This window comes from Rousettus aegyptiacus, unplaced genomic scaffold, assembly GCF_014176215.1.
Source record: "Rousettus aegyptiacus isolate mRouAeg1 unplaced genomic scaffold, mRouAeg1.p scaffold_m13_p_17, whole genome shotgun sequence".
In the NCBI taxonomy this organism is placed as follows: domain Eukaryota; kingdom Metazoa; phylum Chordata; class Mammalia; order Chiroptera; family Pteropodidae; genus Rousettus; species Rousettus aegyptiacus.
The window spans coordinates 16502576-16523867 of NW_023416292.1; the positions used below are offsets into that span (position 1 = coordinate 16502576).

Genomic DNA, 21292 nt, shown 5'->3' on the forward strand with positions numbered 1-21292 from the left:
TATCTTAGGGGGAAAAGCTGAGGCTCAGAGGAGATGAGAAAGTTGTGTGAGCGAGGTGCGTCAAGGCGGATGGAGACCCCGGGTTGTCTGGCGCCAAAGTCTGTGTTCTCACCTGCCACCCTAAGCGGTCGGGCGTCTGGGCCTCAGTTTCCTCATCTGTAGAGTGGACAGGGTGTGTGAGAGCGAGACTGCTCCACAAGGAAACAACCGTCCGCGACCTGCAGACTTACTGGCCCCGTCCTGGGTGGTCTGGCTTCACGTCGGCCCTGCCAGCCAGTGCCCTGCCCTGCGGGAGGAGCCTGGGGGCCTGTGGGGGCCAGAGCCCGCCTGCCGCTCACGCCTCGCTCCGTGAAATCTCTCCATAGGGAGGACATACACAAGGTGGACATCATGACGTTCTGCCAGCAGAAAGCCACTCAGAGCTGCAGATCTGGGACGCCAGGGGGCAGAGACTCAGCGCTGCTGTGGCGGCTGTTGGTTCTCCTGTGTCGGCAGAACGGGGTGAGCGTCGCGTCTCTGATGGGCGGGCGGGAGCAGGCTGGACTGAAATTTAAGCCTTCCTGGGACAAATAAGATTCGGCTCACGGCATGATTGTAAGAGGTGACATCAAAGAAGCAGCAAACGGTCTGGAAGGAAGAGATCGCTCAGATGTCAATGCCCGTTTGCTGACACTGACCTTTCTGCCGCCACTCTCCACTGGCCTGGGTTATTGTGCACCAGCCCGATAATACGGCTGTGAGAATGTGCCTGTTCCTGGCACCCTTCGTGGCTCTCGACAGGCAGAGACAATCACGAGGAGAGCGAAGGCGAGGTTTGAGACCCAGCACTACAGTGCAGGCCCCCTCTCGGGGAAGGCAGGCAGGCGTTTGGTGCCTTCCTTCTTCAGCCTGGGCCACCAGCATGAGGACCCTCTTTGCCTTGCAGTCCATGGTGGGCTCAGACGTTGCGGAGCTGCTGATGCAAGACTGCGGGAAGCTGCAGAAGTACAAGAGGCAGCCGCCCGTGGCCGACCTCATCACCCTCACCGATGACGACCGGCCAGTGCTCAGCTCGGGGTCCCCCAACCTGCTCACCGGGGAGAGTCCCCCCAGCATGGAGACGCCGGCGCAGATCATGGAGAAATTCACCAAGCTGCTCTACTATGGAAGGAAGAAGGCAAGCGCACCCCCTCAGGCTTGTATTAAAAAAGCGACTGGCACCCCCCCCACTCCGCCCTCCCCCAGTTATGTCGGCAGTGTGTTCTCGTGTTATTGCACTTCAGAAGCTCAGAAAGGTACAAAGCATAAAATTTAAATCACCCATAGTCCTGCCATTAAAAGGCAACACCTGTTAACATTTCGATATAATTACTTCCATCATTTTTGTAGGCATATATATTAAAAATCAAATTAAATTCCACATACAGTTATTCCTCTATTTTTCCTTAAGATTATACTGTGAAATAGTCCCATGGCATTAAAATGCACCCTTTAAAAGGGTATTGGGCCAAATTCCCTCAGATGAGGGCATCATATTTTATTTGACCAATCCGCTGTTGTTTACTGTGTGGGTGGTCTACGGTTTTGTCATCCGTGATGAATTAGACAGCTTGAATGTCTTGTTATGTAAGCCTTCAGCAGATCTCTTATTATTTTTTAGGAGAGATTTCTAGACGTGAAATTACTGGGTTGAAGGGCAAACACTTCTAAAAAGTTCTTCGCAGATACACTTAGTTTCCAGAAAGCATGTTAACAGGCGATACCCCAGCCCCCTATACCTAAAGTTTACCTACCAATATTGAATACTCTAATTCAACAGTTGCAACGGCGCCTTGTTTAATTATCTGATACGTGAGCTAGGCTATTTTAATTTTTATATTTATTTATTTCAAATGTTTATTGAGGTAAATTAGACAAATAGCACGGTAAGACATTGAAAGCATACGACGTGATGACGTGGTATACACGTACATTGCGAAAGGGTTTTCTGCAGAGTTCATTAACACACCTATCACCTCACACATTTACCTGTTTTTCATGCCTCGTTTCATCTCGAAGTTGAACTCATGCTTTACATTAACTGAAACATTTGAATAGATGATTAAAATCAATTCGAATAAATTTGATTAAAAAAAATGAAAAGATAAAAGGGGAAATGGTGCCCCTATACCAGCCACGTAATTTCTCTCTGAAATATCCAGAGATACTTTATACATATATGATTATTTTCTCCTTTTTTTCTTACAGAATACTATTTAACATTTTTTTTTCCGCCTTCTGTTTTTCATCGAACAAAATATCTTAGAAAACACGCTACATTGGGGTTGACAAATTTTTTTCGGTAAAAGGACACATGGTAAATATTTTAGGCTTCACAGGCCCTAGTGTCTCTGCTGTAATTACAGTACAGCTCGGCTCTGCTGCTCTCGTGTGAAAAGCAGCCACGGCCAACATGTAAATGAGTAAACGCGGCTGTGTTCCCGTGAAACTTCATTTTTATGGACACAGAAATTTGGATTATTTATAATTTTCATGTGTAATGAAATAGTATTCTACTTTAGATGCCCCCCCTCCGTCCAATCATTTAAAAATGTAGAAAGTATTCTTTGCTCGTGGGCCGACTTTGGCCTTCAGGCCGCATTCTGCTGATTCCTCCTCCTTATTACATAGAAACATCTTTCTCATTTTACCTTACGGCTGCTTAGGTCTCCATAGATCAGTTATAATGAATTTAACTAAACTTCTATAGATTGGCATTTAGATTATTTCCAGTCTTTTGCTATTACAAACAGTGCTGCAAGAAACAACTATTGTTATTTTTTTCCTGTGTGGGATAGCATATATGTGATAACTTTCTAGAAAATGTTGGGTAGATGGTTTTTAATTTTGGTAGATGTTGAAAATTTGCCTTGTTAGAGGGCGTATCAATGGACTCCACCAGCAGGATATGAGGTTGGTCGAATCTGGGGGTGCTGAACCCATGGATGTGGAGAGCCGACTGTGCCATCTTGCTATTTGTATTCTGAGACTCAGCCCTTGGGGTGGAGTACTTCTCTCGATTCTGGTACTTAGGTTCATAAAAGTATTGTGTGACTTTTGCCGAAGAGATCAGGCTAGCTGGGACCGGTGTCTGAGGGGGAGCTAATGCGATAGCATTATGCGTCTTCGTAAAGTGAAGAAAAAAGGAACGCCTTGCCAGCGGAAGCCCGTTTCCCCACGACTTCTTTCTCACGTTCGCGCGTGAGGCTCCGAGAGTCTTCGCGGGAGCCCGGCCTCTACCGCTCGAGGGACAGCAGTACCTGAGCGCGGCATTCGTTGTCGTCAGAGAAGGGCGAGGGCACAGCACTGAACGTGAGGCCTTTGTTTTCAGGAAGCCTTGGCGTGGGCCATGAAGAACCACCTGTGGGGCCATGCTTTGTTCCTGTCCAGCAAGATGGACCCGCGGACCTACAGCTGGGTTATGAGTGGGTGAGTCGGGGGCTGGCGGTGGAGACCCACGGAGCGGAGAGGCCTCCCCACCGAGGGCGGGGGGCAGGGTGACAGCGGGGAGACATGCGGGGTGCGCTGAGAAGCTCCTTAGATGCTCGAAACATCTTTCCGGTTCCCCCTTAGCTGAACCGAATGTCACTTCTCTCTCCTCCTGAGTCTTATAACCTGGGCACAGACACATTCTTTCTATCCGCTAAACCAAACCAAACATTTTAGTACCATTTCCTGGGGGCGGCGTTTCCAAAAAGTAAGTAAGTTTCTATGTCGTGGTAGCCTTCTCTCTTTGGGAGGGGCTGCTCTAGAATGTTCCATCAGTGAGGGAATAGGAGCAATCGTTACGCTCAACTGACAGAGCCTTAGGACTGACGGGCAGCACATGTCTCCGCTTAGTCTTGCAGTGGGGTTATGGGTGCTAAGAAGAAGATGGGGGCCTGGGGTAGCAGGACCATGAGCTGTGGTAGGGAAAGGGGTTCACGGGATTAGAAACGGAGTTCAGAAGTCGTCATCGAGGGCCGCGGGCTGAAGGGGGCCGCGGAGTCGGAAATCACGCTGGCACACCACGCTCTGGGGGCCGGGGTGGACCAGGACGAATGCCCAAACCGAAAGCGGAGAGGAATGGAAGTGTGGGGATGTGGTCAGGAGTCTGGCGTAAGGGGGACGAAACAGCAGAAGAGAATCGGGATCCAGTGGAGCCAGTGGGGATCAGGGCGGCTGGAGAAGGGTTCGGAGTTGAGTCCCTCGGGCTCCAGCTGGCATCCCCGGGTTGGCGGCCATCCACGAGTGTGTGGCAGGGCTGGGGTGGGGGTGGGGGCCCCTCCCATAAGGCTTGGGTCAGGTAGTGAGAGGACGTTACCTCACCACGTTCAGCTTCGAGCGAAACTGCCCTCTCAGCCTCACCTACATCCGAATTGGCCACACGTCCCGCTGAGCAGAGAGCTGGCTAAGAAGAGGGACACTCCACTCTACGTCGAGTCTGTGCGGCTAACGGCTGTCACACTCCCTGGACACCTGGTTCTCAGCGGAGGAGGAACAAGACGGTGTTCTGAGGGACCATTTTTTGGGCGGTTTTAGAAAGGAGTATCCTACATCCATGTACATCTCCGCTGCAGGTTTTGGCCTTGGGCCGTTGGTTTTCGATGGTGCCCAGTGAATTGTGAAAAATAACTCTTTCTGAGTGTGCTTAAATCTCAAATCAGCTATAGAGCTTATTACATCCTTGTTAAGCACATCCCATGGTTCGTCATCAGCCGGCTCATTGCTGGTCCCTGGTCTACGCCTCTTTGCTTACTGAAAATGGCTATTTAGTGCTTGTGAGTGAAAGCGTTACAGAGCTGGGCTAGCGATGAGCCAGAAAACCCGCCCGGAGGAGGGCTACGGCAGGGAGTTGCAGGGGGCTGGGAAGCAGGGGCCCGCAGAGGAGAGGTTACTGCCGGGGTCTTTGAAAGGTTGGTGGCCCATCTCCGTGATGGAAGAAGGCCCACAGAAATGGTCCCTCAAGACACAGGGCGTCAGTGAGAAAAGGCAGAAAGTTTCTGCCAATGGCGAGATCTACCCCGTACGTGTGGTGAAGATCCTGCCACCGCCACCTCCATCCCCCCGAAAGTGGATGTGACGAAGGCATGATTGAAAGCAAAGAGAAAGCCACGTTCCAAAAGCAGCTGCTAAAATCAAGTGCAAATGTACGAGGCCTCGCGCCTCGCTGGTGGTGGGTGAAGGGCTCGTCGGGCTCGGCCCGCACTCACGGCCGCCTCTCTCCACAGCTTCACCAGCACGCTGGCGCTCAACGACCCACTGCAGACCCTCTTCCAGCTCATGTCGGGGAGGATCCCGCAAGCAGCCACGGTACCCTGTGTGATGGGACTCCTGCGACACCCCGGAGGCCTAAGGGTTTAGGGGGTGGGGACTGCTCGGGGCCGTGGCGATGGCTTTAAAGAGGAAACATCAATGCCAGTCGTTTGTCAGTCATTTGGCCCGTGCCTGGCCCTGTGCTTCATTTCATTTCACACACGTAGGTAGGAATTATTGTCCCCGTTTTGCAGACGTGGACACTGAGATGCAGAGGTGTAAAATGACCCACGACCGCAGAGGTAGTGAGTAGTGGCGTCGGGGTCGGCCCAGGTCTGTCTGGTTCCGGGGACCTTGCCCTTCCCACACCAGCACACCTGCCCGCTTTGTCGTGAATAACGGGACACTGTTGTCCAGGTCCTGTAGCAGGGCCTCCCTTCTTCACCGCCTCTGCACCTTGACCTTCAGAGCCGGGCGTGTTAGATTTGACATGTCGTCTGGAGTTGGATGTGGCTCGAGTGTCTGAGACCAGCAGGATAGTTTTCCCGTTGTAAAGAGATGGGATCCTTCTGCCCCAAAGTCTTCCTTCCCGATCTTTGAAGTCTGGCAACTTTCGTAGGATACATCTTGGCGCTGACCTTCGGGGTCAGTTTTTTCTTAGGACACAGTGTGCTCTTTAATACGTGTATTCCTAGCGCACAGTTCAGGACCGTTTTCTTGAATCCTACCCTTTCATATTTGTTCTGTTCCATTGTTCCGGTTTTCTTTTCAGGAACTCCAGCATATGCCTCTCACATATACATGAACGTGAATTCTGTGCACACAATTTCCTCTTTAATTAAAAAACTTTTCTTTATTTCATCTCTTTCTCGCTCGCTTTTCTAATTTCCTTCTTGCATTTTCGTCAGTGTCTCTTTGCTTTTGCTCTTTCCGTTTTTGTCCTTATTTCTTCGATTTTTCTCCCGCTTCCTTCCCGAGCTCTGCAGGCCGCGTTTACCTGCCCCTGTTGTCCAACATCTTTCCCGAGCGTGTGCAACTTCGTTTTAGGCCCCTGCTTCGTAGAAGAAGTCGTTCCATTCCTTTACTTGACTTGAATTCATGATGACATGTTTGGTGACGATTCTTGGTTTCATGGTAACATTTTTTCTGGTGAATGTTCTTTCTACCTTCGATTTGTGTCCCTACTTTTGTCTTTGTAGTGTGTGTGTACAGATGCTGTGCACGTTCCTTTGTAGTAGTCTGGGCTTCCGTGGACCAGTTATTTACGGGAGGTTTGTGCTAGGAGGGACCAGGCCCGTATTCCAGGCATTTTCTGTAAGCACACAGCCTTTGCTTCTCTTTGGCCAGTGGAGATGGCTGTGGGACCCTATCGTTTTGTATATAGTATGTATGTATATATGTATGTATGTATGTATGTATGTATGTATGTATGTATGTATGTGTATGTACCTGTCTGCCTATCCATCCTTCTAGGAGTTTTGCTCTTTTAAAAAGAGAACTTGAATCTAATGAATGGCAGCACTGTGGGCAGTATAATGGGTATTTCCCTGAACTCTTCCAAACCAGGAAATACTCAGCAACCTTCTTCACCTTCCATTCTGGCCAGCACTACGTTATTGAGTGAATCTTCAATATCGTTTTCTCTGCTGCTTTTCAGTGTTGTGGGGACAAGCAGTGGGGAGACTGGAGGCCTCACCTGGCAGTGATTCTGTCAAACCAGGGTGGGGACCCGGAGCTGCATCAGCGCACCATTGTCACCATGGGGGACACCCTGGGTAAGCAGAAGCCGGCATCGTCCTCCTCCTCTCCTCTAAGCTATCCACAAGCCGGCTTTCAACATCCTGCGCTGAGGCTCCCAGGGTCTGTGTAGGGCCCAAGTCTATACCTCCGGCTTGCCCTTGACCCAGGGGGTAGGGACTCCAGGGCAAGGAGCGCCCTGCCTCTGTTTCCTGGCATTTCTCTGGCAAGCTGGGGCAGGCCAGGTCCCTGCGGCTCCCGGTCCTGCTGCTGGAGGAGGCTCCTTTCAGGAGCGGGTCTTCTGCCTCTGCTCAGATTCCACCGAAGATGAGTTAAGACACGGGGCGTCTTGCCTCCCGATGCCTGCTGTCAGTCTCACAGTGACCCAGCTCAACCAGGCAGGAAATTCTATTTTTGCCTGAACTACCCTGGATAATCGTGTAGTCTTTATTTCTATCAACTCTCTGTGACCGTGGCCTTAGAAACACGTAGGGGCTATGCAGTGTTCTAGATCCGTGATTCTCAGATTTGGTCAAGGGGCAGAGCATCCGGAAATCACGATGCTCTTCGTGGAATTTTGTGAGATTGTGCCGAGTTGCTCAGCACCCAGGTGCGAAGGGCACTAACATTCGTTGAGCCCCTGTTGGGTGCCAGGCATTGTGATAGGCACTTTACCTTCTTGAATTAACTCAGTTTTGAAGAAAACGTATGGGAGAACATTTTAAAGCTGGGGACAATTTGGTAATTAATGCAATTCTTATGAGCATCGGTAAAAGCCTTCTATTGTTTGATTTCACCAGGGGTGGCGTTAGTGCCCCAAGAAGCCTGGTTTAAAAACCTCTGGTCTCAGCGGCCCACCTCCTTGCTCAGGTGTAGGCATCTCTATTGGCGTCTCACCCTCGGGAAGCGCTAAAAGGCTTAGAAAATTCCTAATCAAAAATCCATTGGGGGGAACGTGAAATAGTGCCTTATTCTGGCTGAAAAGGATTGAAATGTAATGTACGAGGCCAAAAAACGTGGGTGGGAGAGGGAGCGAGCGGGGCCTGGGGTCCGTGCCCTGGTCCTGAGAAGGCCCTTCCTTTGTTCCCATGAGGCCCCCTCCCCGGTGACCTCAGCACCCACTCTCCCCGCTCCCCATCCCGCCCAGAGGATGGGGCCCCACGTGGCGGGTCCCCTGACGGGGTTGTCTTCCCCCTGCAGCGGGGAAGGGGCTGGTGGAGGCAGCTCACTTCTGCTACCTCATGGCTCACGTGCCCTTCGGCCACTACACGGTGAAGACGGACCACCTGGTCCTGTTGGGCAGTAGCCACAGGTATGCGACCTTCTGGGGGGAAGGGACATTTTCCAGGGGATTGTTTTAGTCCTGGCTCTTTTTCTCATTTTCTTGTGTGAATCTGAGCTACCGCCTGTCCCCTCCTCTGCGGTTTAACGCAGAGGTCTGGGCAAGGAGCCGCCCGGTGGGCTCCTCATCTCACTGGCCAGGGCTTTGGGGTAAGCAGCAGCCTGTGAGTGTATTGTGTGCTTCTGGCCACTGGGTGGCGCCCTGGCTCCACGACCAGGGACTGTCTCTTAGACATGTTGGCATGAGGGCCCTTGGCTTACGGCTTGGCGTTAGGCAGCCCAGGGTAAAAGTGGACCGTGGAGGAAGTGTGTTCAGCTTCTGCACCCCTATCCCGACTTGGTGCACGAGCTACTCAAAGCCCCACGTGTCACTTATTCTCTATCAGCTGTCACTTAAGGCTTTCCACGCGGGAGGACCGTAAGGAGCCCCTAGACGATGACTAGATGGACATAAAGGCCGACGGCTTCCTGGCGGCTGTCCACGCTCTGGACCTCTCTTCCCCTTACCCCGTAACAGTTACGATTTCCTAAGCTCTTAGGGCCTGCCAGTCATCTGATGTATCTCCTTTCGTCGATACAAATTTACCCTGGGAAGAAAGCGTATTTCTAACCTTCACTTTATAGAGGAGGGAAGCCGAAGCTCAGAGAGGTGAGGTGACCTGTGGCGTCCAGTCAGACTTGGAGCCCAGACTGCCCGCTGTAAAGCCCTTACCTCTAACCGCTGCAGACACCGCCGTAGAGACACACCATCTTGTCGCCTGTTTGCTGAGGCCCCAGGCCCTGACCGCAGCGCACGGTTAGCTTGTCAGAGAGGCCCATCCGTGCCGAATGTGACAGGAAGAGTGTGTGGGTTCACATTATCTCCCTGCTCTGTTTGTAAGGCACAAGGAAACCTCTGGAGACGCAGTCATAACCAGCCCTGCTGGCTGCGGCGAGCTGCCGAGGGAGAGATTTGGGGCACGGGGACTCTGGTGGCCCCTCAGATGAGATCGGGTTCACCCAGCCTGCTTCCTTGCTGGCCGAAGGAGCATCCAGCAGTGGGGCCGTCATTTGGCGTGTGGCCCAGCAGTCCTTCCTATCTTCTGCCGTGCCCCCTTCGTTCCAGGCCCTCGGGTTAGCTCCTGGCAAATTTCAGGAGGACCAGTGCCCCACTGAGCTAGGACGGAGGGCAGCTTGCCAGCGAAGGAGGCAGAGGACCTTCCGGCCCGCCCTCCGCCCCCTGCAGTCTGGCCCCATCCCCTGGGCCTCTGGTGCAGGGCTCTGTTCTCTTCCTTCCCCGGCCTCAGGAAAACGGGGCACGAGGAGGCAAAGCATTCACTCTGGAGGCCCCGAGTCTCCTTCTTCTCTTGGAGCTGCTCCAGGGGTCAGCCCGGGAGAGAATCTCTGCCCTGAGTGGGGGAGCCGGTGTTGGGCCGTCTGCTAGGATTTAAGCTCCTCTCCCTGCCCCCAGATCTCACCCTCTTTTGTTGTTATTCCCTGGTTTTAGTCAAGCGTTTTTGAAATTCGCAACGACTGAGGCTATCCAGAGGACGGAGATCTTCGAGTACTGTCGGATGCTGGGCCGCCCCCAGTCCTTCATCCCTTCTTTCCAGGTAATGGGACCCGCCCGAGGCCAGCGCCCGAGCTGTGTCAGCTGCCTCCGGGCAGCTGGATTTTCGGCTCTGCAATTTGGCACGTGGTAGCGAGGCTCAGTCGTCTACCAGCTTCCCCTCATTAGCTCAAGCGCGGGGAGGATGAGGATTTCTTTCCCGGTCCCCTAAAGGTCCGCATTTTAAGATATGAAGGCAAAACTGCAGCGGCCTCTCTGCCGGAGGCTCCGGCCTCGCTCCTGACGGACGACGATCCCACGCGTGGCCCTGGGGCCGGGCCCTCACCTGCCGTGCAGCTGCTCCCGCCCTGCACGGCTGTCCCGTCTCCCCGGCCCCCAGGCCGCCTGCAGCGAGGGGGCAGGAAGGCGCTGCCTGGCGGGCGGCCCGCCCTGCTTGCTCTCCCGCTGACCTGCTGCTCTGACCTCTCTCGGATGCCTCTGTCTTCTCACCGGAGGTCGGTCCCCGCGCCGACCGCGGCCGCCTCCTCCTCTCTCCCTGACCCCCCCGGGTGTCAGCATCCAACGTTCTAACTTCTCTTCGCCACTTCTTCGCTCGATGCCCTGTTGTCCCCTTCAACGCCTAAAGACTCCTTTCGTGCCTGGACCGAGAGTGACGCAGTGGCAGCAACACACCCCCCCCAAAAAAAACCCCCAAAACCAAAAAACAAAACAACACAAAACAAACAGAACCTTGACGGTGAATGAATCACTGGATACAGGAAAACGACCCCGTTGGTATCTTCTTTAAGCGTTTTACCAAAGACTCGCCTCCCCCAGCAGAGCCTTCAGACCCTTCCTTCCTCGGGCACCGGCCTCTCCGCGGACCCTGGGCGGGCGGCGCGAGAGCAGCTCGTTTCCGTGGGTCTGCCCGCCTGTTCCGCGTGCGCTGCCCTGGGCGGTCATGCTTCCAGCGGGCCGTTCCTGATCCTGAGGGGCAGGCGCGCTGACCCCCTTTCACAAAATCGAGGAACTCGAGGTTCGGTGCTTCCGGCTCACGACTCTTGCCTGCCATTTGTTCCGGGCACGCGGATTATCTCGTTTCGCCGCTAGGATGACCCGGGCGTAGACAGTGTTCTTGTTCCCACATTGGGGAGAGGGGAGTGAGCACGCGGAGAGGTGGGGTGACTAGCCGGGGCTCCACGCCCAGCGTGCCGCTGGGATTCGACCTTGGGGTCCGTCCGCCTCCCAGGCCCCCGCGCGTGCTCCTGTGGCTGCGAGGCCGTATTCGCGTCCTCTCTGCCTTGGGTGTAAGCCCTGGCACCAGAGTAATTTCTTCTTCCTTTTACATGCTCCCTTGGCGCCGGGTCCTGTGCCCCGCGTCCGCCAGGCTTTCCAGAGTCGTGGGCCTCGGGGGATTGAGTGGCTGTGACTCCCATCCCTTCCTGGCGCAGGACGTGCAGGCTGGGTTTGGAACTGTGACCGCACACGGATAGAACGCCCCAAATGGCACCGGGCCCTCCCTGATGTCCGGATGCCAGAGTTGGAGGAAGCTGGCAGTCAGCTGACTCCCAAGAAGTCTTATCTACACTCCTCTCTCTCTCTCTCTCTCTCTCTCTCTCTCTCTCTCTCTCTCTCTCTCTCTCTCTGTCCCTGCCTGGGTGGACTGGTCACTGGCCCCGTGCCTCCTCACAGGTGTATAAGCTCCTTTACGCTGCCCGGCTGGCGGATTACGGCCTCGCGTCCCAGGCCCTGCATTACTGCGAAGCCGTCTGCTCGGCCCTGCGCAGCCAGGGAGAGAGCGGTCACCCCGTGCTGCTGGGGGAGCTCATCAAGGTGAGCTTCTCAAAGGGTTTCCTCTGCAGCCGCTTTATCCTCCGCGTTCAGAGAGAGGCGTCGCAAAGCCGCTTAGACTCCGCATTTCATCTCCTTTGAACACGCTGCAAAACGAGCGCCCGTGGCCGGCTTTGACCACGTCCGTGTGCCCAGATGTGATAAGCTGAGGCCTGACGCTGCACAGAGACGGGTGTTGGTGGGGGCCACAGGGAGCTCGGGGGGACTGGGTGTGAGCCGTGCGGGCCGTTCACACTGCCTGTGCCTCTGCTGCTGGTGCAGGGACCCTGCATGTGGAGCGTAAACCGCTCCAGCTGCGAAAGCTACGCTTCGAACATGTATTTTGGTGATTAAAACAGGAAGTGCTCCGCATTAAAATGCTTTCAAAGGTGCGGAATACTTTATCACATGCGGGGTACGTTTTTTCAAAAATCAGCTTTTCATTCCTGGGGAAGAAAACAATCAGGGAAACAGTTGTTTCAATTAATTAAAAAACATGTATGAGAGTCACAGGCAGCCGACCACCCGTGCTGGCTCTGCTTCAGGTGAGGCTCAAGCGCTGGGTTCCATAAGCAGTAAAATCAGTCCCCTTACCCTGGGGTTTCTGCCAACAGGACGGTGGTGGGTAGTGAGCCCAGGAACCCAGAATGGGGCAGTAGGAAGGTTTTGGAACTTAGGGATGGAACAGAGTCTTGCAATACGAAGTAGTCCCCCCTACCAGCAGCATGGGCGTCCCCGGGGGGCTGCTGAGGAATGCAGAACCTTGGGCCCCACCCAGCCTTCTGCCATCAGCATTTGCTTTCTAACAAGGCCCCAGGGGGTCCTCTGCGCCCTGAAGTTTGAGCAGCACTGCCACAGAGTGGCGGACAACTTTGCAGGGACCTCAAGCCGAGGAGCTTCTTCTCCACGGGTTTTATTTCTTTATCTAACACCAAGATGGGCTAATTGCTTATTCGTGTTGCAGTTTTGGGAAGATGTCTGCAGAATTCGCTCGCTCTCAATGAATTATTCTTTCTATCCTGTTTTTCAAGTGCATTGAGGCTCTCTTTCTTCTTTTCCTTTACTGCCTCTTCCCCCGTTTCCTTCCCATGCCCCTCCTCTCCCTCCTTTGCCCTCTCTTACTCCCTGCCGCCGGCTGGCCCATCCGGACACCTGGTGCAGCTGGCAGAGAGGCTGAAGCTGTCTGACCCTCTATTGCTGGAGAGACACCGTGGACGCCGTGGAGACGTGGATCAGGAGCCAGCCTGGCTGCTGCGCCTCCGGGGGCTGCACCAGGAGCTGGAGGCGAGTGGGGTGCAGCCAGAGGCGAGTGGGGTGCAGCCGGGTCGGTGGCCGGGCCCTTCGCGCCCCTCTCCGTTCCCCTAGACACAGAGGAGGCAGGCACTGATCCGGGCAGGTCCCCGACCCCACTGCTCACAAGACCCAGTCGGACGGGGAAGGGGGGGCACTCGGCCTCCTGGCCGCTGCCCCTCTCCTCGGCGGAGACATTTTTCTGGGTCCGCTTTTGAGACAGTGGGGCCCTTTTCAAAACCAGCCTCGCCGCCCTTCTCTGCAGGCCCAGAAAGCACGTTTTGTGACCATCAAAGCGTCCACCTGTCTGTTAGGAACAGCGGGTCACAGTGGACCCATGTCCCTTTCATGTAATGTAGGCCAATCGCTTAAAGACGTCCGGGCCTTTCCCTTTTTGTTCTGACAATTGCAAAAGCTGCTGGTAGTAAAATGACAGTAATCGGAGCGGGGCTTCCTCCCTTTTCTTTCATTCTCTCTGAGAGAGGGCAAGGTGGGCTTTTTCAGGCACGTGTGGCCTTTCCTCCCTCCGTGTGCTGCTCGCTCTGGGGCCGGGTTCCTTGCGCTTGCCCCGTCCTTGGGGATGGCCCTGGCCTCCTGGCCCCTTCCTGTGCTGAGCAGAATTGGGAGGTGGGGTGGGAAGGGCCGAGGCTGCCCCCCACCCAGCGGACCCTCCTCGCTGGCCCCCAGCATTTGGCTGAGGTTCCCTAACCTTGTCACTCCCTCGGAAAGTTTCCTTTTTACTTAAGTTTTAAACCATTGTTCTCCGTTCTTGTTTTCCTTTGTGATGCTTAAAGGGTTCTGCTTTATTTTAAATAGCAAAAGGTCGCAGGAAATGCTGGGGACCCCTGGTCTGCTCACTCAGAGGTTTCGGGAGCCAGAGGAACTACAGGTACCCAAACTGATGAGCCGCGCGCGTGTAAGAAGCTGACTCCCGGAAGCTGGTCAAACCAGATAACGCAACTTAAAATGTATCTTCCCCTCCCTTCCCGGGGTGGCGTCCTTGCCTGCGTCAGCCTGGCCGCAGGTCCAGGCACCTTCTCCGTGTGGCCCCTGCAGCCACAGCTCCTGGCCGTCCTGAATTCCCTCGTTGGCAGAGTGTCTGCTTCCCATTCGAGGTGTAACACCTGTTGCAGGTATTGTTACCTGATTGTTTCACCTGCATCACGACCGCTCCCCAGCTGAATACATTAGTGCTGGGGGCACACAGGGAGCTCTTTAGAGTTTTGGGCTCTCGATTGCCGCGCACACGCGTGAAGAATGGTTCAAAGCATTTCAGCATGTCCCTTGCTCCCCTCAGGATGCCTCTGAGTGTTGGGTCCACAGACGTCATTGCCCCAAATTCTGTGGCTGTTCCCCAAATTACACCCCCTTGTGGAGTCAGCACAGGGCCTCACGTCTCCACGTCCGGCCGCATCCCAGGCTTCGGCCCTTCCTTCAGGGAGGGGCGAGGGGCAGGCAGGACGGGCCCGGCTTCTGCTTCTCGGCTCTGCTGCTGCGTCGCAGGATCGGTGAAGGTGGAGGGCGGGGGCGGGGGGGCAGCCAGGCTGGGTGTCTCTGAAACGCCGCTTCTGCCGGGAAGCCGGCGTGTCTCCTGTCACCCCACGGAGCAGGCGGGTCGGCCGCCCACAGCAGCGCTGTGACCTTGGGCCCGTCGCTGTCAACGTGCGCCCCTTGGCCCGTCTCTGCCGGGGCCCTGCCACGGCGCCCGCTCCGGTTCCTGGAAAGCGAAGCCATGGTTTCTGTGCTCTGACTGGCGTTTTAACTGGAAACTTTCTGAGTTTCCCTTATCCCGGCTCAATGGGAAGTCCCCGAGGGAGAAAGCTGGTCTGAGCACGGAGGGCGGCGTCAGGTGCCACGGCAGTTCCTTCCCCGCCCGCCCCAGCCTCTGGTCCGCGGCTCGGGGCTCGCACACGGGCGTGCGGGACACGCCGCTGTAAACTCCCTGTCACGAGCGGTGAGCGGGGGTGTCGCAGTGGCCGCTGCGTCGTCCTCGGCGTCACACAGGGACAGGCGCTCGGCACTGTTTCCAAACACACGGGCAGGAATGTTCCCGGTGTGATTCATCTGTGCAGATACCACGTTTTAGGTCTCATTTTCTCTCTCTCTCTCTCTCTCTCTCTCTCTCTGCCCTGTGTTTTAGAAAACACTTCCTGTCAGGATCTTGCGAGACATCAAGGTGACTCAGAAACCCGTGGGGACTGCTCAGCCGCGTGGCCAGCAGCAGAGCAGATGGGGCCTGCCGGACCCAGCCCCCAGCAGCCTTTTCATGTCCAGCCAGGCTCCTACCCAGAGGGAGGAGGTTTGGGGCCGATGGCGGTCCCGGTGCCTCTTTACTCGGTTCCCGAGACCCGTCTGCCTGGGACAGGTGGAGGCACCGCCGTGACAGAGGCCCCTGGAGGAGTGGCTGGGGAGGGAACCCAGCGGACACACCCGCCCCCTGGTAAGAGCTGCACCAGGCTGGAGGCCCGGTCTGTGTGCCTTTGATGGGGGGACAGATGAGGGAGGCGCAGGGACCAATGGGAGGAGATGGGGTCTGAGCCGGGAAAGAGCTGAGTAGGCAGGGTGTGCATGGTAGAGGACCTACTGTGTGCCGGCCTGGTGCTGGCACTCCTCATATATCCGGGGAATTGGCTCTCTCCATTCTGGCCAGCCTCTTTGCTGGGACAAGCTTGGCAAGGCTGGCGGCAGCCCCTCCTGCCCTCCGCCTGGATCCAGTTTCTAGGAGGGCAGCTGTCATGCAGAGAAAGGGAAGTGCCCCCTGCACCTCAGGCCGCAGCTTTGGCCGGCTCTCCTCCTGAAGCCTGCATCCGAGAGCTCACTCCAGCAGAGGCCCAGGCTTCCGTCCTGCCCTCAAGGATCTCAGGCCCAGCGGGCCTGGTACGACAGGACCTGAGGGTGGGTGGGCAGTGTTGAGGGTGAGCAGGGAAGTGCCGGAGACCAGACAGGAGGATTCGCCCTCAGACCTTCTCAGATTAGGGCCTGGCCAAGACAGGAGACTCAGATGAGGACCAGGCTGGGAGGAGTCCTGAGATGGAGCTCCATGTGACCCTGATTTCCAGGACTCCTAAGGAACGCCCTTGGGGTTCAGGGTGGAGAGGGCGCGTCCAGGGAGTCCTAGGCAGCGGGACTTGAGAGGGCCGTGCAAGTGGACTCAGTGTCCTGTGACCCGCTTGGGATGATGGGCTCGGAGCTCGAGCTGCTGTGCAGTTAGGACCGCCAACTGTCCCGTGCCCCTTCTGCAGGGCGGAGGGGAAACCCACCCCCACACATCACAGGTTTGGGTTGTTTTCGTGCCACAGGTGAAGACACAGTGTCTCCAGAAACCGTCCAGCGTCCCGATGGTCAAACGGCCGCTTCCACACCGCAGGTGAGAGGGTGAAGCCTGCTCCCAGCGTCGGGTTTTCTGCAGCCGCCTGGTTTCTTAGCCGCGTGCAGACCCCGTCCCAGGCCTGGCTCCAGCTGTCCCTTCCTCAGGGCCCCTGGTTTCTCCTTGCTTCCTCCTACACCAAACACCGAGAGGCTGGGGGACGCTGCGTCCAGTTTACGCCGCACCCCGACGGCCCGCGGCCCTGGGGGTCGGGGCAGCGGGCAGGCGCAGGTTTGGCCTCCTGGGTCTGTTCCCTCTGATGCTCACTTCCCGACCCACCAAACGCTCGCCGTGCCCTGCCCCATCATTGATAATATTTATTTCTTTATTTTAATTTTTACCTTGCTTTATTTCCAAGAAGGTCTACAGCAGCTGTGTCTTTTCTCGGGCTGTAAGGTCACAGGTCAGATTAGTCATCCTGTCCACCTGTTGAATGAGAGCTCCCTTCCCCCACAGTGGGCGTCACTAGCCCCAAGTTTAAGATGTTTTTAGACTTTGCGTGGTTGGAGATTTACATCATCTAACTGGCCTACAGGCCTTAAAAAACCTTTATGCTTTACCTTTTATTTTCTGACTGAAAAAGTAGTACATTATTGTTAAAGAAAACTTGAAAAATAAAGACTCAATCAAATATCACTCATAATCCCACAGTCAAATATTTTGGTTATTTCCTGCCCATATTTTTTGTATGTACATATGTGTACATATAGACACGTGTATATGTGCCTATACATATACATGTATGTGTTTTTAAATGGTTAAGAACATGCGTATATGTAGCTTTCTTTCCTATTTGTTAGTTAACACTGTAAAACGAGATGTTCCACATCATTCATAAATACGATTTTTAATATCAGAATGATCAAACCCACTGTGTGAAAGAAGTGCCATCATTCATTCATTCGTTCATTCATTCATTCACTCACAGATGCTGACCTCCTACAACGTACGGCGTTGCAGGGGCTGGGGACACACAGGGAGCCAGACCGAGTCTGCCCCAAGCGTGGGGTGACTGCATGGAAACCCCCATGCACCAGGGGGGTCTTACCTTAGATGGGGTGGCGGGGAAGGGGTCCCCGAGGCCATGAGCGAGGTCAGAATGGAGCATAGCCACGAGCCGGGTAAATACCTCGGGAACAGGTGTTCGAGGCAGAGGGAATAGTGAGGGCAAAGGCCCCGGGGTGGCACTGACTTGGTTCATCAAGGAGGAGCAAGGGCATCACTGTCTCCAGGAAGTGGGGAGCAGCGGGGAGCAGCGGGGCACAGCGGGGATGCTGACACGTGAAGCCAGAGAGGCAGAGGGGCCGAGGCCATGGCGGCCTGGTAGGGGTCGGATTTTAGTTTGTCACTTATCATTTTGAGCACGTTGCTTTCCTTTTCCTTTTTTTTTCGTTCCTACTCTTTCTATCCCTCCTTCCCTCCCTTCCGCTTCCCCTTCCTTCCTTCCTTCCTTCCTTCCTTCCTTCCTTCCTTCCTTCCTTCCTTCCTTCCTTCCTTCCTTCCTTCTATATACGAAACACAGTGATGGCACCCTAATATGAAAGCCCGTATCTATTTCTTGAACTATCCAATTAGGAGAAATCCCTGGAGAGAGAGAGCCAGGATCTTCACTCTGCCGTTTATGAGCCGGGAGACCTTCAGACGGTTACTTAACCTTTCCGTGCCTTAGTTTACTCATATGTGAGATGAGACGATAATAGTACCTTCTTCATGGGACCGTTGTAAAGATGAAATATTCTCGCAACGCATACAAATATCGAATCATTGTGTTGCACGCCCAAAACTAATATGATGCTGTGTGTCAATTAAACCTTAATGAAAAGATTAAGTGAATCCTTATACATAGCACTTAGAGCAGTGTCTCGCGCATGGTAGATACTATACTCGTCAGGATAATAAAATATTGTATGATTCTATTTATGTGAGACTGGAAGTAAGGGAGAGGTCACCAGGGCTGGGGAAGGGAAATGGGCACTTGGGGTTTAACAGGCACAGAGTGTCTGTTGGGGAAGATGAAAATCTTTCAAACTACGTAGCGGTGATGGTTGTACGACGTTGTGAATACGCTAATGCCGCTGAATTGTGCCCTTTAAAATGGTTAAGCTGGTAAATAGGGATCAAATATTTATATAACTTTTGAAGTAGTCACCTCAATAAATCCAGTACCCATCTGACACCACACGTGGTTATCACAATGCTACCGATTATGTTCCCCATGCTATGCTCTATACTCATAATTATTTTGTGACCACCGATTTGTACTTCTGAATCCCCTCCACCTTCACCCCTCCTTCTACCCCCTAATCCAGCAACTATCAAAATGCTCTCCGTATCCATGAACTTGTTTCTGTTTTGTTTGTTTATCCAGTTCTCTAGTAGATTCCACATGTAAGTGAAATCCTATGGCATTTGTAGTTCTCCGTCTGACTTACTCCACTCAGCACAACATGCTCTAGGTCCACTCATGGCATTGCAGATGGCAGGATTTCATGCTTTTTTATGGCTGAGTAATATTCCATTGTATAGACGTACCACCTCTTCTTTATCCATTCGTTCATTGATGGGTACCCAGGTTGCCTCCATATCTCGGCTGTTATAAATAGGGCGGTAGCATTATTTACAGTAGTTCTTTTTTTCTTTTTTTAATTCCAGGTGCCACCGATTCCCCGGGCACACAGTGCTTCCGAGGGTTCCACTGCTTCGGTCAAGGAGGACGAGGGGGAGTCCTCCGATGAGGCCGAGGAAAAGTCTTCCCCAAACACTACACAGGGAGAAAAGGTGGGAGACGCGGAAGGGTGCAGAGGTGGAGGGTCGGGGTCTTTCCTTCCCGCTGTCCCCGTCCCACGTGGGGGGCAGACTTGGGAATCTGGGTTTCGGTTGGGTCCCCTCCCCACCTCTCGACCCCCGTGCTGGGGGCGGGGGGCGCGTCGCACACTCAGCGGGAGAGGGGACCCTGCGGGCCATCGCTGTTCCCTTTCTCCTTCAGAAGTCAGGGTTTGGCTGGTTCAGCTGGTTTCGCTCGAAGCCCCCCAACAAGGCAGCCCCCTCCGGAGACGAGGACTCCCCCGACAGCCCCGACTCTGAGGTAGCCTAGCTGGGAGGGCGAGGAAGCTCCCCGTCCTGCGGGCCCTGGCATTGTACTCTACCCCAGTCCAGATGAGACAGGCCCCGTGATGGGAGGTTGCGGGGGGTCAGTCCGTCCTGTGAGGGGAAAGAGAGATGATGAGAGGCCTGAGAAGTCAGAATGAAGAATCGTAACTTTAGAGAGCCAGCGGCCACTGGGTTTGTGGACAGAGGAGCGGCACGAAGGAGTTCCGGGGGGCAGCCTCAGCGGGTTGCGGGCGGGGGCCACCGCCGGGGGTTCTGCAGGGACACGGCGGGGCGGCACAGATTTGTTAACCCCCGGTGCTGAGACCCGCGGAGGGTCCGCACCCCGCCGGCCTAGCCCAGGCCTCTCACCGACCCCTCTCCCACAGCCCCAGGCTCTGCCGGCGGCCGGCACCTTCTCCACAGGTACAGGTACTGCTGGCATGTCCTCTGGGCCACCAGTGGCCTTCTCCGTGCTCCCCAGGGGTTGGGGGACCTTCTGGGAGTGGGGACTCCCCAGTCCTGAGCAGCAGGAGTAGCTCTGACTCATTGCTTTCTAGGTGGGGGTGACGTCCAAGGACCCACGTCCAGTTGGGGAACAGCCGAGGCCGCTGGGAGTGGGGGCTTATCTGGGCCTGAGGTGAGCAGCCCACGGGCCGAGCCTCGCGCCCCGCCTGGTGCCCGCGTGTGGGGGACTGCAGGAGCCACCCCGGGTGGGCCCGGCTCGTGGGGAACGTGGGAAAAGCTTCTCTGTCCGTTTGCTGCCATAACAAGGCGTCCCAGGCCGCGTGGCTCACACAACAGAAATTTTATGTTGCCGCGTTTCTAAAGGCTGGGAGTCTGAGAGCGAGGGTTCGGCAGGGTTGGTTTCTCTTGAGGCGTCTGTCCTTGGCTTGCAGACGGCCGTCTCCTCCCTGAGTCTTCACGTGGGCTTCCCTGTGTGCGTGAGTCTCTGTCCTAATTTCCTGCTCTTCCCAGGATACCAGTCGTGGTGTGTCAGGGCTCACCTTAATGACTTCATTGTGCCTTAATCACCTCTTTAAAGACCCCCCCTCCTAACACGTTCTGACGTACTGGGGTTAGGATTGCAACCTATGAAGCCGTGTATTGAGCCCATAATCGCCACCTTAGGTGACATCTACGGAGCCACCTCTACGCTCCAGTGGGAGCCAGAGTGCACCAGTGTCCTTGGCAAGGGCTGTAATAACTCTCGATAAATTGTCCGCACTGGTGTGGATCACATGCCGATTGCTAGGGAAACGTTTTCCTGTCCCGTGGTGGCCTGATTGGGGTGCTCTCGCAGTTGTGTTGGTATATTAGTATATTCCGAAGAAGACATTACTTTCTATGATGCTAGCGGTATACCTTATGGTGGCTTTTTCTTCTCACGTGCTCCAGGTACGGCCACACCTGAGCCTCTGCATTGCCACCCCAGCCCCAGGGGTTGGCCGTGCCTACCTGAACCATGTTCGTTCGCTTGAGATTTCCTGAGTTCTGTAAGAAACGCTTCCCATCTGCATCTCTTGGCCAAAGCTGACGCTCAGCGGAGCCCTGGGCGTCCTGGAATCCCAGAAGTGGTGACTGATGGGATTTTCTGTTATCTTGATTACAGGGTGTCTCCTCTGAGCTCTATCTCAGCCCTGGCGTTCTGCCTCCTCCGCCCCCCATGAAAGGGGCTGTTCCTCTCTACAACCCAGCTCAGGTCCCCCAGGTAAGGAAGCCCCGAGAGACGGGGGAGAGCACAGGCTTCGGATTAAGTAGACCCGGCTTTGCAAGCCTGGTTTCCCACTCACTGTGCATGAGCTCTTGAGCAATGGCTCACCCTAGGACTCAGATCCGGACTATTTAAAGTGGGCTGA

General features: G+C 54.8%; 1 protein-coding gene across 11 annotated transcripts in view; it reads left to right on the forward strand.

Annotated features, from left to right (window-relative positions):
- LOC107509037 (protein transport protein Sec16B) overlaps positions 1–21292 on the forward strand; it is a 49420-nt gene that overhangs the window by 26329 nt on the left and 1799 nt on the right. For 9 of the 11 annotated variants that reach the window (XM_036234580.1, XM_036234581.1, XM_016141229.2 and 6 more), the window contains 17 exons: positions 366–501; positions 926–1156; positions 3350–3447; positions 5229–5310; positions 6911–7028; positions 8191–8302; positions 9818–9923; positions 11552–11692; positions 12851–12973; positions 13796–13868; positions 15120–15419; positions 16279–16346; positions 18999–19124; positions 19333–19431; positions 19823–19865; positions 19994–20073; positions 21046–21144. In XM_036234580.1, coding sequence (XP_036090473.1) covers positions 366–501; positions 926–1156; positions 3350–3447; positions 5229–5310; positions 6911–7028; positions 8191–8302; positions 9818–9923; positions 11552–11692; positions 12851–12973; positions 13796–13868; positions 15120–15419; positions 16279–16346; positions 18999–19124; positions 19333–19431; positions 19823–19865; positions 19994–20073; positions 21046–21144 — 2035 coding nt within the window. The remainder of the gene's footprint in view (positions 1–365; positions 502–925; positions 1157–3349; positions 3448–5228; positions 5311–6910; positions 7029–8190; positions 8303–9817; positions 9924–11551; positions 11693–12850; positions 12974–13795; positions 13869–15119; positions 15420–16278; positions 16347–18998; positions 19125–19332; positions 19432–19822; positions 19866–19993; positions 20074–21045; positions 21145–21292) is intronic. The other 2 variants (XM_036234582.1, XM_036234583.1) reach the window with 2 other exon arrangements.